At 35.7% G+C, this 20,185-nt stretch overlaps 1 protein-coding gene across 3 annotated transcripts in view; it reads right to left on the bottom strand.

Annotated features, from left to right (window-relative positions):
* Positions 1-852: 852 nt before the first annotated feature.
* LOC121417247 overlaps positions 853-20,185 on the bottom strand; it is a 60,856-nt gene continuing 41,523 nt past the window's right edge. Inside the window, exons 8-16 of one of the 3 annotated variants that reach the window (XM_041610888.1) lie at positions 19,936-20,091; positions 17,715-18,017; positions 14,835-15,089; positions 13,949-14,203; positions 12,089-12,343; positions 9,643-9,897; positions 8,263-8,517; positions 2,991-3,127; positions 853-1,738 (exon numbers count right to left, since the gene is read on the bottom strand). In XM_041610888.1, the coding sequence (XP_041466822.1) occupies positions 1,604-1,738; positions 2,991-3,127; positions 8,263-8,517; positions 9,643-9,897; positions 12,089-12,343; positions 13,949-14,203; positions 14,835-15,089; positions 17,715-18,017; positions 19,936-20,091 (2,006 nt within the window). In that variant the 3' untranslated portion in view covers positions 853-1,603. The remainder of the gene's footprint in view (positions 1,739-2,990; positions 3,128-8,262; positions 8,518-9,642; positions 9,898-12,088; positions 12,344-13,948; positions 14,204-14,834; positions 15,090-17,714; positions 18,018-19,935; positions 20,092-20,185) is intronic. The other 2 variants (XM_041610889.1, XM_041610890.1) reach the window with 2 other exon arrangements.

Raw genomic sequence — 20,185 nt, 5'->3', positions numbered from 1 at the left:
ATGAATTGTCCTATAAACATTGCTTTCGTCTTATCGTAATTCAGTGAGAGTGATGAACATAATTGAAAATCATTTAGAGCTTCCGTGAGGTGATGATACGACTCAAAGTTTGACAAATAAACCGTTATGTCATTGGCGTACAGAGACAACTTAATTTCATGAGTATTTTTTAATCTTATTCCTTGAATGTTTTCATTTTTTTCTTATGTTTATGGCTAGCGTTTCTATAGCTAATATAAAAAGATATAGAGATAAAGGATCCCCCTGTCGTATTCCTTTTCCTACCGTAAAATATCCAGTTGAGACGTTATTGTTCATCGCACAGCTTTCAATATTTTTGTAAAGAACACTGACATAATTGCAAAAATTATTTCCAAAGTTAAAACATTTCAAAACTTCTATCAAACATTGGTGGTTCAATGAGTCAAATGCTTTTTTAAAATCGAGGCTTAATAAAATACCGCCCAAACGCTTAAGCCTAGTATAGAACATTGTCTCAAGTACTGTTCTCACGGCTTCACCTATGTATCTATTTTTAACAAAAGCTACTTGATCAGGATGAATGATAGATGGTAAAATATTTTTCAGTCTCTGTGCTAATGCTTTGGAGCCGATCTTGATATTAACATTTAAGAGAGTTATGGGCCTATAATTTTCAATAAACATTTTATCCTTCCTCTTTTTTGCTATAAGTGTAATTATGCCTTGCCTCTGTGACGTAGATATCATGCCTCGTTCAAAACTGTAATTAAGAGTATCTACGACCAACGGTCCAAGTTTGCTCCAAAAATGACAATAAAATTCGACGGTTATTCCGTCGTTACCGGGTGATTTGTTCTTTGCCATGGCAAATAAAGAAGAAGTACATTCCGAAAGAGTTAATTCTTTCTCGCATAAGTCACGCTGGTTTGGCGATAACTTGGGTATACAATTTGACTCCAAAAACTTACAGTTATTAAACAATTTGGGGTCTTCTGTTTTATATAAGTTTGCATAGAAATTCTTAATGTGAGTATTCACTTTCAAAGTATCGGTTAAAATTTCATCCCCTACTTTTAGTCTGTTTATTGTTGATTTTTTGTTTTAGTCTGTTTATTGCCGACCTGACCACATAATGCATTTATCATTTTAAAGTACTAAAACCATCATAGGATGTTCAGATGGCTCCATGACATTTGCTCCAGTGAAAAATCTGAACGTTAAGCCAAACATAAAACCTAACATCCAAAAGTAAAATAGACCCCAAGTTTTACCTTTACGTTATTGTCAACCAATAATTATATTTCTATTATCCTAATTCTAACCCTTTCAGATATTGAAACCGTAGCAGGTGGTGATGTCGTGTTACCGTTCGGAGATCCCGTTTTCCTTGCTCCTCCTGTGCCATGGTTCACGGTACAGTGCGGCCTGGAGACTTACTCTTGCGATTTTGATCATTTAACTGTTTATCAATGACGTCAGATTACATGGACGGTAGATATATAGTGAGGTACCAAGGTCTGACGTCACAGTACATAAATATTCTCTATCGGCGGAGATATTTTAAGACACGAAACGTTTTAAAAGAAAAAAAAAATCGTAAGACGATAACCACACTTGAGCATTACATGTATTCTGACCGGAAGTTACTTGAGGCTATGTAGGGGCGTAAGAAGCCACTGTCAGAAGGTCTGAAAGCATTACCTTCACGTCTTGCACGGAATGATGATAGACGAACTGGGTCACCTCTTCCTAACTCCTGCGGATGATAAACAATGATATTATAACAACAGTCAATTATGATCTTCCTACATTGTTACCTACCTTGTATGTAAGGTAGGATAAGAGCATATGGGAAAAATGAATTGTCTATAAACAAGCTAGAATATTACATATCTATTGAATGCTTTATCAACAAGATCATTACCAAACAGAACCATAATTAATTAAACCAAACTAAGCCATTAGTGCTGGCTGAAATGCAAGAGACATTCATCGTTTGCGTTTTATTTTCACGAATTGCGTTTAGATGCAGTCTCACAGAAAATACACCAGCTGCAATCAGGATATGTCAATGTTTAGTGCTGGGCATGGAAATAAACACTACATACACTGCAAAAACACCGGTGTTGATTTAACACCAGCCCGGAATCTATCTATGTCCATACCAATGAAGTTTTAACAATACCGGGTTCGGTATTAATCTAACTCCAGACAGGTGTTTATACATCACCAATCAGTATTAAAACATCATCGGTTTGATTCAAATCTGGTGTTGTTTCAATACTTCTCTGGTGTGGACATACAGTATAGGCCAAAAGTTTACATACACCCATTTCAGTGAGATTTGTTACATAGTTTGTGAAGCATCGTAAAATTTACCCGTACTATATCTTCAGAAATATAAATACTACCATGACGAATTTGATATCAAATGAAAGAACATATTAAGCTCTCTCACATGATGGGGATGGCGTTGGGATAAAAGTATATTTCAGGTGGAATTTTCTCTAAAGAAAAAAAGTAATATTCGTGACAAATGAATTCTATTGTTTATTATAATTTTAAACATCGTTTCACAGAAATCGAAAATGTTAAATTTATGATTTATATTACATGCTTTATCATGATATGTTACCACTGAACAAAAGAGTGTAATCTGAAAAGTTTGTGTTGAGAAGTAACTAGTACAAATGGGAAATGTTTTTTGCCAAGTTTCCATTTTGAATCTGTCTAAAATGTGAAGATTTTGAGGAAAACATGACACCTAAATATTGTTCAAAATCTAATGACAAAACAATGTAATGAAGGAAGGGGCATGGCACATTCGATTCGTTATGATAGCTCAAATATTTATCATATACAATAAATTATGTGATGTGTGGCAAGTGTCAACTTTTCTATTGAATTCTCTGGGTGTATGTCAATTTCTGGCCTCAACTGTATAAAGATTGCGAGCAAGTATTAAATAAATAAGAGTTTTGCAGTGTATAATTGAGAAATATACTTACCCCATCCTTCATGCCCTTGCGAGTCGTTCTTAAAGCAATCATGCAGCAGAGCAAACATGTGACAACAAGAACACAGGCTCCTACAGCTAATCCAACCAATCCACCCACACCAAGCACGTTGCCAGCGGAAGTGAATTCTGTAGATGAAATCAACGTATTGATTATCATTATACAGTGCGTATAAAAAACCGGAGAGATTTGAAAAGTCTATAAAATGTTTGTTCCAAATTATGATCTCTATATTTTGGTGTAAATACGTGCTCTGGGAGTCTTATCCTTCAAATGCCATCAAAATAATTTAGTTTCCTTCATGCTTTAGTGAACAAGGAATGTTTTGTCTGGGGTAAAAAGGGGGCTTGCGCCAAAATGGCATAAAATGATAAATATGATGGTCGGTCTTCTTGCTAATCAGCAGACTTCCTCTTAAACTTTTCATTATCTTTGCCATAATTTAATTTTTCAAGTTTACTTATTTGCTTGAATATTTCTGCTGTTGTTCCTTCTTAATATGTTCTCTTTTAGCTCTGAATATTCCTTCTTTAGGTAAGAACATTTTTTAAAACAAAGTATGGGATTTTTTCAAATCATTTCCTTGTGTGCTACAAAGGTTATGGTGCCTTTGAACAGTGGCATACTGAGGGGTGGGGCTTAGGGTCCCCCTCCCCCAATAAAAACATATGACCAAGGAAAAAGGGTGGAAAGGAAAATAACAGAAAACATAGAAAGTGTAATATGATATCATTTTCCAAATATCCTGTAAATATCACAAAATTTGATATTTTGATAAAAAAGTGGAATTTTGCTTGCTCGCTTCACAACTTTTTCATACATTTTAACCGATATGTCATATCTTGCTCCTTCTAAATTGACTCAATACACCATTGCATTGAAAGACATGAATCCTTTCCTGTTTGACCTGTCAAGCACATCATTAAACTTGATGAAGGATCCAATAACCCCTTGAAAATAGGATTCATGTCTTTTATAGGTACCATAACATAATTTGTTTCACATAATATTTATCAATGGTACCTTAACATAATTTGTTTTACATAATAAAAGGATTTGAATAATTACAAATTCTTCCAATTAATAATGCAAATCTTCTTACTTGGGTTGACAAAGTCTCTTCTTTTCTTACTAATGAAGTAAAGATCAAAGGTAAAAGAAGTTTAAATGAAAAATAATATAATTCAAGTAAATAGATAGACTTGTAAACAAAATTTGACAGCATAATTGGAAAATTATTGCAAAGATAATGAAAAGATTAAGAAGAAGTTTGCTGATTAGCGAAAATTCTAATCATCAAATTTCTCATTTCGGCCATTTTGGCGCAAGCCTCCTTCGGAAACCCCGACCTCCCGTGTTCGCTCAAGCATGAACAAAATCTATTTTTAAATGGCATTTCAAAGATAAGATCTTAGAGCATTTATTAACATCAAAATATAGAAATGATAATTTGAAACAATTTTTTTTTTACTTTTCAAAACTGTCCCTTTTTTGTCTCACCTGCATAGCAGAGTGCGGCTATAGGTGCCGCTTTTCCGACGACGGCGGCGGCGTCAATACCAAATCTTAACCGAAGGTTAAGTTTTTGAAATGACAGCATAACTTAGAAAGCAAATGGACTTAGTTCATGAAACTTGTCCATAATGTTAATCAAGAATTACTGATTATCCTGCTGAGCCTCATGCCACATGACCAAGGTCAAAGGTCATTTAAAGTCAATGAACTTTGGCCGAAAAGGGGGTATCTGTTGAATTACCATGAAACTAACACATAATAGTAATCAAGGATCACTGAACATCCTGTGCAAGTTTCAGGTCACATGATTAATGTCAAAGGTCATTTAGGGTCAATGAACGTTGCCCAAATTGGGGATATTTGTTGAATTACTCTATAACTTTGAAAGTATGTTGGTGTAGTTCATAAAACTTGGACATTAGAGTAATCAAGGATCACTGAACATCCTGTGCGCATTTTGGGTCACATGACCAATGTCAAAGGTCAATGAATTGTGGCCAAATTGGGGGTATCTGTTGAATTACCATCATAACTTTGACAGTTTATGGGTCCGATTCATGAAACTTGGGCATAATAGTAATCAAGTATCGTTAAACATCCTGTGCGAGTTTCAGGTCACATGATCAAGGTCGAAAGTCATGTGAGGTCAATGAACTTTGGCCACCTTGGGGGTATTTGTTGAACTACCATCATATATCTGTAAGTGTATTGTTCTAGTTTATAAAACGTGCAAATAAGAGTAACCAAGTATCACCGAGCATCTTTCGCGAGTTATAGTAGTTTTCAAAGTCAGCACTGCTGGTATATTGAATCGCGTGATGCAGGTGAGACCGACAGAGGCATTCCACTTGTTTTTTTATGCGCACTGTAGTAATGATAATAATGATATTGATAATAATAATGATGATGATTACGATTAAGAATAGTAGAAGTAATAATACAAAAAATAATTTGAATAAGACGAAGAATATTTCCGTTAATAATGATGATAATGACATAAATAACAATTAAAGTAACTTCGATATATCAGTAGTGTAGGCAAGAGGCTAACAACTGGAATGCCTTTGGCCATCTCACCTGCATCACGCGGTTCAATATAGCAGCAGTGCTGACTTTCAATACTACTCTAACTCGCACAAGATGTTCAGTGATACATGGTTACTCTTATGTCCACTTTTTATGAACTAGACAAATAAACTTACAGAGATATGATGGTTATTCAACAAAAAAAACCCAACATGGCCAAAGTTCATTGAACTTAAATGACCTTTGACCTTGATCATGTGACCTGAAACTGTAACAGGATGTTTAGTGATACTTGATTACTCCAATGTACAAGTTTCCTGAATCAGATCCAGAAACTTTCAGGTATGATGGTAATTCAACAGATACCCCCAATTCGGCCAAAGTTCATTGACCCTAAATGACCTTTGACATTAATCATGAGACCTTAAACTTGCACAAAATGTTCAGTGATGCTTGATTACTACTATGTCTAAGTTTCATGAATCAGATCTATAAACTTTCGAAGTTATGATTGGAATTCAACAGATATCCCCAATTTGGCCAAAGTTCATTGACCCTAAATTACCTTTGACCTAGGTCATGTGACGTGAAACTCATGCAGGATATTTAGTGATACTTGATTAACCTTATGTCCAAGTTTTATGAACTAGGTCTATATATTTTCTAAGTTATGATGACATTTCAAAAACTTAAACTCAGGTTAAGATTTCGATGTTGATTCCTCCAGCATGGTCTAAGTTCATTGACCCTTAATGACCTTTGACCTTAGTCATGTGACATGAAACTCTAATAGGATGTTTAGTAATAGTTGATCAAGCTTATGGCCAAGTTTTATTAACTAGGTTCATATACTTTCAAAGTTATGACGTCATTTCAATAACTTAACCTCAGGTTAAGATTTGATGTTGACGCCGCCGTCGGAAAAGCGGCGCCTATAGTCTCACTCTGCTTCGCAGGCGAGACAAAAAATAACAATTTTTGCCCAGAAAAAAAGTTAAAGGTATAACGCTTGGCAAAATCATTCTTCACCTCCTAATTATCATTTTTAAGGAGGGTGGGGGTGCAAAGAATTTTCCAAACTTTCCTTATCATCCTTGGTAAGACAATTACCCTAACAACGGGCATTTCAAGGACAGCCACACCCATGAACCCCATATCTCTTTGCTTTTACCCTGGCAAAAATGAAACAAATCAATATCATTAACTTTCCAAGATGCCATTACGACACAAACAGGATGCCCCCCAAAAAAAAAATAAATAAATAAAATAAAATAAAACAAAATAAAAAATCATACAGCAAAGTAAAAATGTGACAAGAAAACAACCAATCCATCCACACCCAGCACGTTGCCAGCGGAAGTGAATTCTGTAGATGATATCAAGTTAAAAAAAATTGACAAGCGAAAGCTGCGGCGTCGTCAATATTGTAACCAAGGTTAGGTTTTAAAATGCCATCATGTCTATTAAAGGAAGTGTATGGACATGTCTTACACAACTCTAACATACATCATGTAAGAGTGAGCAAGTATCAATAAATATAATACCTGAAACCTAGGAAACATGATCGAGGTCAAAGTCCATTTAAGGTAAATTAACCTTGACAATGTTTTGGGAAATAATATTAAAATGTTCGCTTCACAATTTTTTTATACATATTAAGCGATCTGCCATATCTTGCCTCTTCTAAATTGACTCAATACACCATTGTCATTGAAAGACATAAACCCTTTCCTGTTTGTCCTGTCAAGCACATAATTGAACTTGATGAAGGATCCTATAACCCCTTGAAAATAGGATTCATGTCTTCCATAGGTACTACAACATAATTCGTTTTAAATAATAATTATTAAAGGTACCATAATATACTTTGTTTCACATAATAACAGGATTTGAATAATTACAAATTCTCCCAAGCAATAATGCAAATCTTCTTACTTGGGTTGACAAAAAGTCTCTTATTTTCTTACTTACGAAGGAAAAATCAAAGGTAAAAGAAATTAAAATGAAATATAATATAATTCAGGTAAATAAATAAATTTGTAAATGATATTTGCCAGCATAATTGGGAAATTATGGCAAAATAATGAAAAGATTAAGAAGAAGTTTGCTGATTAGCAAAAAAGTCTAATCAACAACTCTAACATACATCATGTAAGAGTGAAGAAGTAGCAATGAATATAATACCTGAAACCTAGGTAACATGATCGAGGTCAAAGTTTATTTAGGGTAAATTAACATTGACAATGTTTTGGGAAATACTATTAAAATGTTCAAGTTAACAAAAAAGAGTATTGAATAAATTTATAATTCAATAACTTTATTTGTTATCCGAATTTTGTGAGATTTGCGGCATTTTCCTCAGTGAATTCTATTCTATTTATTAAGCTGTAAATACATTCAGCCCGGACCATCCCTTCAACATGAAGAGCACTTGATAATATATCTGCTCTCAGTGGCGGACCGTGACAAAAAGCATTGGAGGGCCACTGTATTGTTTGTGAACAATGCTGTGCCCCTCCAATGCTTTGTCTCATCGGGGTCACGGTCCGCTACTGTCTAATCTACTCTTGAATCCTTCATACGACGCTGTATAAAAATCCCTATTATTACAGCTCACGGAACTGCATAAGCGATTAAAGTCCTATATAATACTTCTCTGAGTAACATTTCCCGAAATAATTTATGATCTACATTTAAAATTGATACAACATGATGGATCTACCTATAACTGCTATGCTGAACATACAGGTCGCTTTATTTCCAGCGGCATCTTCAGCTGTATAGGACAGTGAGGTCATTCCTTCAGGAAAGTTGTCAGGATTTGTCCAGGCGTTGGCTTCATTGAAGGTCATTGTTACCCTATTAGAATTGTCGGTTACAATTGGTGCAATCCAAGACACCGTAGCGTAGTCTCGACCCGTTTCCATGGATACAGACTTGGAAGGTGGGCAGTTACGTATAACAGGTTCCTCGTTATCTGTAGAAACAAAATCAACCAAAAATAACATCCGTAATTGAAGAGCCCACTTGCAAAAGGGGTTAGGTCCATTTTTCATCAAATTTGATTGCATAGATCTTAAGTAGCTCTAAAAGATGATAGCAAAGAAAAGTTGAAATGCCTATTAAAAAGTTAACTAAAACGGCAAAGAAAAATCACCTTTGTCAAAAAGGGTTATGTTCATTTTAGTTTAGTTGCAAAAGGGGTTAGGTCCACACAATTTTTTTTTTGGAAAAGAATATCTTGAAAAGTATTAGAGGATTAAGCAAATAATTTTCTTGGAGTGGACCTAACCCCCTTTTCAACTAAACTCTTCTTAAGAACTCATTTGTCAAAAGAGATTCGGTCCATTTTTCATGAATCTTATTGTTTTCATTCTCTAATCCTCTAAATTTTTATTCAATCCGATGATACAAAAGACAATTTGAATTTTTTATGAAAACGTGAATGAAAGTGGCAAAGAAAAATGAATTGCCGTCAGTAATCATTTCCGGTCGTCACTGGTTTTGCGCGCCCAATTTCGTGTGTTGTCACCCACGTCCGCATATGTGGATGTCATGTCACTTTATCTAGCCAACAATAGTCAAAACTGACTAGTTTGCCTATTCAAAATAATAACAACAACAATCAGACACATGTACCCGGCGAGATACCGTGCAGACGGCACTTTTTATTCAATCCGATGATACAAAAGACAATTTGAATTTTTTTTGAAAACGTGAATGAAAGTGGCAAAGAAAAATGAATTGCCGTCAGTAATCATTTCCGGTCGTCACTGGTTTTGCGCGCCCAATTTCGTGTGTTGTCACCCACGTCCGCATATGTGGATGTCATGTCACTTTATCTAGCCAACAATAGTCAAAACTGACTAGTTTGCCTATTCAAAATAATAACAACAACAATCAGACACATGTACCCGGCGAGATACCGTGCAGACGGCACTTCGACAGAGTATATAACGCCTGCATTTACAAACTTTGCTCATTCTCCTGAGGCCGACAAGAACACACTAGTCGAAACGTCGCCTAAATAATACCTCTCTAGGTAACATTTCCGAAAATAATTTATAACATACATTCAAAATGGAAAGAATGATGGTTCTACCTATAACTAATATGCTGAACATACAGGTAGCTGTATTTCCAGCGGCATCTTCAACTGTATAGGAAAGAGAGGTGATTCCTTCAGGAAAGTTGTCAGGATTTGTCCAGGTGTTGGCTTCATTGAATGTTAGTGTGACGCTATTAGAATTGTCCGTTACAACTGGTGCAATCCAAGACACCGTAGCGTAATCTCGACCTCTTTCCATTGATACAGACATCGAAGGTGGGCAGCCATTTATAACAGGTTCCTCATTATCTGTAAAACAAAATCAACCAATTATAACACCCGTAAATCATATACAGTGCGTCCCAGAAAAAACGAAACCGAGATTTAGCGATCATTTATCATTACTTAATCATAAATAAAATAGACAAATGACCAACCAATTTAAAGCTAAGAATCTCCTCTTTCATCTGATATTACTTAGATTATTTCTCATTCACGCATGAGTGAGCAAATGCAATTTGAAGAAAGGATATCAAAAACTCATTTGGCGGGGGGTTTCTGGGTTTCAAAGGGAAAACTACAATTCTGAAAAGTTCAATATCTCCTCTTTAATTTGATACTTAAATTACAGAAAATGATCAAGAAATAATAAAGTTCTGGTCATTTGAAATAAGGTTTGAATTTCAATAATTTCATAAAATGAAGAGGTTCTCCAGGCTGGCTTTCAAACTCACTCGACACTCCGTTTTGTTGACGATCAGCCATGCATTAAATCTTTTGTTCACCATGCGAAAGCTTCTGTGGGAAACCGGTGAAAACACGTTTATCTCATGAAATTATGGAAATACAAGCCTTATTTCAAATGACCAGAACTTTTTTATTTCTTGACCATTATCTGTAACTGAGGTACCAAATTAAAGAGCAGATATTGAACTTTTCAGAAATATGGTTTTCTTTTTGAAACCCAGATACCCCCCGCCAAATGAGTTTTTGGTATCCTTTCTTCAAATTGTTTTTGCTCACTCATGCGTGACTAAAAAAATAACCTAAGTAATATTAGATGAAAGAGGAGATTCTAAGCTTTAAATTGGTAGGTCATTTGTCTATTCTATCTATGATTAAGTTATGATAAATGATCGCTAAATCTCGGTTTCGTTTATTCTGGGACGCACTGTATATCCCAACCAGACTCAAAAAGTAAAATTAACGATTCGTATACTAATCGAAAGTTTATGAACTTCTGAACACGACAGTCCAAGCTTCATTCGTTTTTACGACTTTACAGGCGAGCTGCGTTCCGTTCTGCTTAAGAATATCTCGAAATCATCGGATTTTGCAACATAGTTTCGTGTGCTTTCCATCAGGCTCAAGATCATGGCATCAAATTGCACCAAAAATGTTCTGATTCGAAAAAAAAATATGGGACGCGAATGGTGCATTTAAAAAATCACACCATTCCGTACACCATTAGCTTTTATTCATACGAAAGTAATTTTCTCATGACGCAGCGTAATTTTGTACACAAAATTAATTTTGTGTCACACTAAAATAATTTCGGTGAGACGGTATGAAGTTGTGTCTATTCCGCGTACAAAATTATCTTCCGTACCGCAGGAGGTTCCTTTCGTTGGCGCGATCTATTTGTTAATTTTGTATAGTACGACATAAATTTTGTCTCGACGAAATTTCATATCGTGCGATTAAAAAATATCAAAATATCAAATTTAGTGTAAGAAATGGCGTAAATTGGACATGATTTTTATTCTGACACTTGGCGTGCCACTTCGAACACGAAATCACATTTCGTTGAAGCCAAACTCAATTTGTATCATACAAAATGAATTTTGTGGACGCAATTACATTTCGTTGAGACGAAATTAATTTCGTGTGGCACAAAATATTTATTCGTATACTAAACAATAATGCGTCATCACGCAATGATTTTTGTTATAAGTAATAACAAATTTGTGTGTACCAAATGCACGGCATGCATAATAGCATATCTTTATATCTTAATCCAGTCTTTTTGTCACGTGTTACACGTTTAAAGAACATTCCTTAAACCTTTGCGCGCTGATGTTGCAATTTTGCACATTCGTATAATTAAATTTAACAATAGTAATAATTTGTTTTCTCCTCTACTTTCAAATTAGATATGATAATAAAAGGCAATGGTTCTTTGATAACATATATGATAATTCGTATCAATGGCAATTTTTAGTTAAAGAAAATACAGAAACAAGGCTTATTATCGAGTCAATGATTAAAAAATGCTCTCTTGATTAGCCAATTTTCAACAAAGACTTCTTGGTTGTTCTTTGTAGTGAAAGTCACTTGACATTTACCCTGTTCTTGAATCTTCTTTACATCGCTATATGAAAATTCCCTGCCAGACTTCTGCCACATAAACAATTAAAGGCCTTTATAATACTTCCCTGAGTAAGATTCCCGAATTGATTTATGATATAAATTTAAAATTGATAGAACATGATGGATCTACCTATAACTGCTATGCTGAACATGCAGGTAGCTGTATTTCCAGAATCATCTTCAGCTGTATAGGAAAGAGAGGTGATTCCTTCAGGAAAGTTGTCAGGATTTGTCCATGCCGTGGCTTCATTGAATGTCAATGTCACTCTATTAGAATTGTCCGTTACAATTGGTGCAATCCAAGACACCGTAGCGTAATCCCGACCGGTTTCCATGGATACAGACATCGAAGGTGGGCAGTAATGTATAACAGGTTGCTCTTTATCTGTAGGAAAAAATAACAAACTATAACTCCCATGTTTCTTAAAGATCCAGACAGGACTCAAAGGTGAAATCAACGAATCATATACCAATTGAAAGTTTATAAACTTTAAAACACAGCATTTCAAGCTTCCTTTATTTACGGCATAACAGCTGACCATTCTACTTGAGAATATCTCGAAATTATCGGGCTGTGCAGGTAAGTTTCGTGTGCGTTTTACCGGTCTAAAGTTCTTGGGTCGTATTCTGAAGTCAGGTTTAACTTAGACCACGGTCTAACTCTGTGCTAAAATTATGGGAAGCCAAAAGTGTCAAAATTGTTAGTAAGTTGTATGTTTCTAAGTTTTCACTGTGCTCTTTCCTGGTTCATCGATGGTGAAGACAATCATCTATTTATACTTCCTAGACAATTATGAATGATTTGATAGCAGAATGAGCTGAAGTATGATATCTCTATTGTCAGTAATTATGTAACGATTGGCTGTCCATAGTTAAACCACAACTTTAAACCTGAGTTTAAGTTAAACCCGACTTCAGAATACGGGCCCATGGCATCAAGTTGCACTAGACTGGTTGTAATCTGATTAGATTGTACACATAAAAATATGGGTCGCAAGTTTGCAATAAGAAAGTCTAATTCACACCATTTTTACACAAAATTTGGTTTTACTAAAAAAATATACGAAAGTCATTTTGTTATGACGCAGTTCACAATATTTTTTTCGTGCCACGCAAAATGAATTTCGGTGAGACGATATGTAATTCCGTCCATTATGTTAATTTTGTATGGTACAAAATAAGTTTTGCTTTAACAGAATGTAATTTCGTATACGAAATGGCACGCCATGTGCCCGCCGCACATTTTCGTTCAATTTACGCCATTCTGTACACAAAATCTGTTACCACCCTTACGACAAATATTTTGGCATTACGCAATATAAATATGTACATGAAATTCAGTTTGTACCATAAGTCTTTACCGTGTACAAAAAAATATTTTCCGTACCACAGGTTGTTTATTTCTTTGGCGCGATCATTCAAGTATGTAAATGCGTACACGAAATTAATTCCCTATGGTACGAGATTTATTTTGTCTCGGCGAAATTTTTTATCGTGTGGTTCCAAAAATTAATAATTGTGTACATAATTACATTGCGCAATGACGAAATTTTATTGTGAGGGTGGTGGAAAGTTTTGTCTACAAAATGGCGTGAATTATAGGTAATTTTAATCGGTCACTTGACGTGACAATTTGCACACGAAAATAAATTTCGTTAAGGCAAAATTCATTTCTTGCCTTACGAAATAAAAATTTTGTGGACGCAATTATATTTTGTCGAGACTAAATTCCTTTCGTGTGGCACAAAATAATGTTCGTTTACAAAATTATACTGCGTCTTGACGAAATTACTTTCGTAGGAGTAAAAACAACTTTTGTTGTTCCTTATCATGAAGAGAATTTGATAATATATCTACTCTCTTCGTGAATCAGCCATAGGGCTCTGTGTAAAATTTCCCTACTAGACTCCTGCTCACATAAACAATTGAAGGCCTATTTCCCAAAGTAATTTATAATACATCTAAAATAGAAAGAACATGATAGATGTACCTATAACTGATATTGTTAACATACAAGTCGCTTTATTTCCAGCGGCATCTTCAGCTGTGTAGGAAAGAGAGGTGATTCCTTCAGGAAAGTTGTCAGGATTTGTCCAGGCGTGGGCTTCATTGAATGTCATTGTCACTCTATTAGAATTGTCCGTTACATTTGGTGCAATCCAAGACACCGTAGCGTAATCCCGACCTGTTTCCATGGATACAGACATCGAAGGTGGGCAGCCATGTATAGCAGGTTCCTCTTCATCTGTAAAACAAAATCAACCATAACACTCCAATAAAAAAAAACCCATCCAGACGAGACTCAAAAGTAAAATTATATGGGCTTAAAAGCTCCAAACTCCAATCATTATTTGTTTTAGTGATAATCATACACACAATGAAAAGTGTGTAAAATTGTGCCGTGTAACGTCAGTTACCGTGAAAATGCCCATATACCAATCGAAAGTTTATAAACTTGTAAACACAGCAACGCAAGCTCCATTCGTTTTACGGCTTAACAGCTGAGCATTCTGCTTGAGAATATCTCGAAATTATCGGACTGTCCATTTCAGTTTCGTACGCTTTTCGTACGCATTAACTTAAACAAGAAACGTTCTGATCCGATTAGTTTCTTCACATAAAAAATAATGGGCGCCAAGTGTGTAATAAAAAATTCAGTCTAACTCGCACCATTTCGTACACAAAATTTGTTTTTACTCATACGAAAGTAATTTTGTTTGACGCAGTGTCTTTCGTATGCACAATTAATTCAAACCTATGCATCATATCTCGTAAACAAACCTCCATTGCAGATGCCGAATTTCCGTAGTTTGATCGGATCAATCGCAACTCTTTATTAGAAAAAAAAATAACGAACCATAATTCAATGTATTTACCTATAACGGATATAGTGAAAGTACAAGTGGCTCTATTTCCTGATGGGTCTTCAGCTGTGTAAGAAAGAGAGATGATTCCAATGGGAAACGAGCCAGAATTGCTCCAGGTGTGTTCCTCGTTAAAAGTCAGTTTAGCATCATTTGAATTATCAGTTGCGTTTGGTGTATTCCACGACACAGAAGCATAAATTGTTCCATCCTCCGTGGGTACAGTCATGGACGGCGGACAACCAGTTATAACCGGTACCTCAGTGTCTGGGGATAAATTATGATGTGTTGATTAATATACAAACTATTACATGCATGTAACGATAACAAGGATAGCTCCCCATGACAAGGCGAATATGATTATAATGATAATAGTTACAACGGCAACACAAATAACCATTATTATCTGCATAACAAGCAGAACAAAAACAATACCTGATTGTATTATATATAAACAAAATAATTGGACTTACATGTAGATTCATCATGCTCATGACACACAATATACACGACCGGATACTACCCGATTTGTTGTAACAAATCTCATTTTTCATTCAATTTGAACGGTCCAAGAAATAGAATGTCTTTATTTGAACTTCGCCACAATGCTAGGAATATTAAGATCATGATTCCGATTTGTTTCAAGACATGTGGTCGGAATAAAGGTCAAACCGGCTTCTTGTAGCAGCCGACGATGACGTCATAACGATTTTGATTTTAAAGATAAATTCCAGTATTGGTAACGATCTCAAAATGACTGTTTACAGAATATAATATAATGACCACCCAAATGTCTGTTTGTATGAATAAAAAATATGTGCCAAAGGATTCTGGAAGAAATTGTGTAATTGCTGAGAAATAAGCAAAATAAGAGCGGGTTCGGTCACTTCCGTCGGGTCTTTATTCCAGCAATAATAATAAATAATAAACTGTCCCACGTGTGCCTATCTGCGTTGGTGATCTTCAGTGTAAACATTTTTCAGCGTAGATTTCAAGATTTCACAAAGTTCAGTTTATGTAACTATACCAGATCTAGATCCTCGATGATATACTGACAATTAAGCCTGGTTCTACAGACTTTCTCATGAAATCAGTGTTTACTGCAACCACTGGCATTTCTCTTTAAATTGATACGTTACAAGTGAAGCTCTATGGGTTTGTTGCATGTATATTTTTTTTCCTTTTTCAAAGAAAGTCTTTACTCAATATTTCTCCACAACGCATATAAACAAATGCAAAATGTATGTGATACATCAAATTCAATATCATACATATACACAATACATAATTTAAATAAGCTTAATGTGCCTCGATTCATCAAGATATACAATAAACTTATTTTGTTGCATGTGCATAGTTCGTTCTATCTCATGCTGATACTTTAATTTCTTTGAAATGATGAGAATGATAAGTTTCCTTTTAAACATTTAGTTGAAAAGATATAATATTTGGCATATAAAATATTAAAAAATAAAAAAAATTTCCAGCTGGTATGCCAAATAGAAAGTCATTGAAATATAATTTTATTTCACTTTTATGAGTGTATTTGTCAAAATCATCTAAAAATCGACGAGTAAGGGGACATTCCCAAAATAAATGAGCAATAGTTTCCGTGTGTGCTGAATAAAAGGAACATAAATCAGAATGTGATATACCAACAGTTTTCAAGTATTTGTTAACGCCAAGAATATTATGGAAAATTTTGTACTGAAAATATCTAAGCTTTGTACGGTTGAAAAAGTACATTTAAAAGGAATCATATATATTTTGTCCCAAGTAACGATTGGATCTGAAATAATACTTTTCCATTTGTTTTGTGAAATAGGAATTTTAAAAATTTTCTCAACACACGTTTTATGAATATATTTACACACTTTTGTTACCTTGTTTATGTTATATATAATTTCCTCTTGGTAATTCCTTTTTTAAAGGAGGTTCTTTGCAAACCATTTTCCATTCAATTGTTGCATGTATATGCGTATTCGAGATCTGAGGACGCTTCAGTGATAAAGGCAAACTACTTTGTTTTCATTATAATACCATTTTATGGATATTTTTTTTACATTTTACCATGAATCTATTTATACAGCGCGTCCCAGAAAACAAAATGTCCCTCTGACACTGGGCTGAATTCATTGAAAAAACATGATTCTTCATGGAATGTACAGGATTAGAAAGGGTATTTCATGTTCGGAACTCTATACAAATTTAATCGGTCTCACTTATAAAGTGGTTTGAATGCACAATCTGATACGTAACAGTGGTGCATTTCAGCCTATTCCAAGTTTGCAACATTGCTGTATTTCCCCCCACTGTCCTTAGCATGTTAACCGCAATTTTACATCCAGGATCTGAGCAGAATAATATTACATTTTGGAATTAATTTAGCCGTATATCAGAGGGTCATTGTTTGGGGACGCACTGTATATCACGTTACACAATGTTTCTAAGCTCTGCATACTGCTACCCCGGCTTTAGTTAGCACAGATACCCTGACCTATTTGCATTCAAGAAAATCGTTCCTACCGGACACTACATTCCTGCACCTAACTGAAGAGTTGCACATGACATAACCGCCTTGCTAAAGGACGCAAATGCCATGGCGGGTTTCGAACCCTTAACGTTTTGGTTCAACATGTTCAAGGACTGGATATTTACCCACCGGACCACAAGCCTTCATCTTATACCTCTCCTTTATGTTGCATTAATGGTTTATTTTTTTAGATAATATTTGAACATGTTGAAAGAAAGTAGAGATGGTAATTAATCATAGTCTTTGATTGCTAGTTTTAGCGGTACATATTAACATCTGTACATTTCAGATATTTTCCCCCAATAATTGCATGCATTTTTTTAACGAAAAATATACAAATCAATAATAATGTATGTTACCTATGACGTGTATTTCAAACGAACACGTGTCGACCTCTTGTTCCGAACCGTCTGTTGCGTTGTACTTAGCGATATATATCCCTATATCGAAATCCATGCCGTTCCCGGTATTCAACATCGATCCGCTGTGGTATAAACTAAATTCGCTATCATTTCGATTTATGATTGGCACAATGGTAATCGGATCAGGTAAGTTGTCGGATACTGAAGGTTCTTGCCAAGTCACGAGTGCAGTGGCTTTGCCAGGATCCGTAATGACGGTTACACTCATTGGACAGTAATCAAACAGTGGAGGTTCGTCCTCTACAAAAATGGTAAAATGATGTATAGGTATAATCAGTATGCAGTCCTTTTATCATTTTCACTTCATTTGATATCTGCAAAATGTGCCATCGAATTAGAATTTATTAGTAATTATAATGATATGACACTCTAAAATTGACAGGCTAATTTAGCACTTAATATCCTCATACAGTGATTGCACTTTGAGTGCTGATTTTCTAGTTCAAATTTCATAGACTAAATCAGCACTCAAAGTCACTATACAAGGACATTAGGCGCTAAATTAGCACTTCATTTTTTTGTATGAATATTTACATGAATAAGGTGCTTGTTATGCTTTGCTTTTAAGCAACTTATATTGCAATTATTATGTATTAGAAGACCAGATTTACTACCAATGACAAGTGTTGTACTACAAGCAGATGGATCTCAATTTGGAATCAGAGGAAAGGCAATGTTGAAAGTGCAGATTGGAGATATAGCCGTCACTTTGGCTACAGTAGCTAGTCTAAAGAATGAGGGCATTTTAGGGCTTGATTTCCTAGTCAAAATCAATGATGTATTAGACTGCCAAAAGATGGAATTGGGGACCAACTATGGCATAATTCCAAGCCTAGATAGTAACGGAGAATCATTCTGCAGGAGGGTAGTAGCGGGAGAAGATTATTAGATTTCCCCAGGACACGAGATGGTATTAGCAGATATAGTTACAGGCAGAAAGGTGTCACTAGGTGATAGACTAGTAGAACCACCTGCAAATCCAACAGAACTAATCAAGAAAGGACTCATCGTCGCCAGATCTGTTGTGAAGGCAGATGAACATGTACTACCTGTTCGGGTGTTCAACCCAACCAAGGAACAAAGGATCATAGAGGCAGGCACTGCCATTGCTTCATTGTTAAGGCTTGAAGATGTGAGCATGGAAATGTGCAACCTTGCCGAGCCAACTGAGACCAATACCAACAAAGACATACCAGAACATTTGAAGGACCTCTTTGTTCGCAGTATTGATGAAGTGCCATCCCAATGCCATGACTTGATAAAAGAACTGCTGGTTGAGAATGCAGATATTTTCTCTACAGGACCGTCGGATCTCGGAGAGACCACTTTTGTCCAACATGGCATAGATACTGGCACTGTGAAACCAATACGTCAAGCCCAGGGGAAACATCCCATGACGCAGAGGAAAGAAATAGACGAGCTAGTAAGGAATATACTAGCTCAGGGCCTGATTGAGCCAGTGACCAGCCCATGGACATCCAATATCTTACTGGTCAATAAGAAAGATGGCAGCCAACGATTGTGTGTTGACTACCGTCAACTCAATGCGGAGACGATTAAAGATGCCTACCTGCTGCCTAGAATGGACGATATTCAGGAACAGGTACAACTGGTTGAAACCATTACTGACCAGAGCTAACAGCAGATAGCTGACTAGCATGAAGAAGACAAAGATGTACATTCTATCTACTCGGCCAAGAAACGTGGCAGCAAGCCTAGTCAAGATGAAACATGCACGTGTTCCTTAGCTTCTAGACCTCTATTCGAATATGGGAATGCTTTACGGAAGATTCTACATGCCGTCCATGGGTATGGTCGTGGGAGCTTGACTACAGAGAAACCCATACCTATGGTCAAGAAAGCTTAACTAAAGGAATCAGATGCATATGGTCGTAAGAGCTTAACCACAGGAATCAGATGCATATGGTCGTAAAAGCTTATAACCACAGGAATTGAATGCATATGGTCGAGAGAGCTTAACTACACAAGCTAGATGCATATATGGTCGTTTGAGCTGTTGGAGCTGACAACAAAGAAATCCAATGTTCAAGTCTATATGCTTCTCGCGATCAGAGTTTGATTATTCGTTTTAGCGAGATATGCATCCTGCGTTAAAAAGAATTCAGCTCGCGCTACGCAGTAAATAAGATCAATTTACCTTGACAAGTATCGTTTCCTTCGTGTACGCTGTATCCCACGGCACACTTCCCCTGAGGACATGCTCCTGTTGTTTTATCACATGATGCATCATCCATGCAATAACATTTATCAATACATTGAGGTCCATAGTAACCGGCTTTACATGTATCAGGAACTGAAAAAATACAAGTGGATACAGACACAATTAAATAGACATTGTAAATGTAGCAATTATAATTTACAACCAAGGATATTAAGCGTGCTTTTAC

The sequence above is a fragment of the Lytechinus variegatus genome, chromosome 6 (genome assembly GCF_018143015.1).
Source record: "Lytechinus variegatus isolate NC3 chromosome 6, Lvar_3.0, whole genome shotgun sequence".
In the NCBI taxonomy this organism is placed as follows: domain Eukaryota; kingdom Metazoa; phylum Echinodermata; class Echinoidea; order Temnopleuroida; family Toxopneustidae; genus Lytechinus; species Lytechinus variegatus.
Note: the sequence above shows the minus strand (reverse complement) of the source record. Positions and strands in the feature narration are given on the sequence as shown.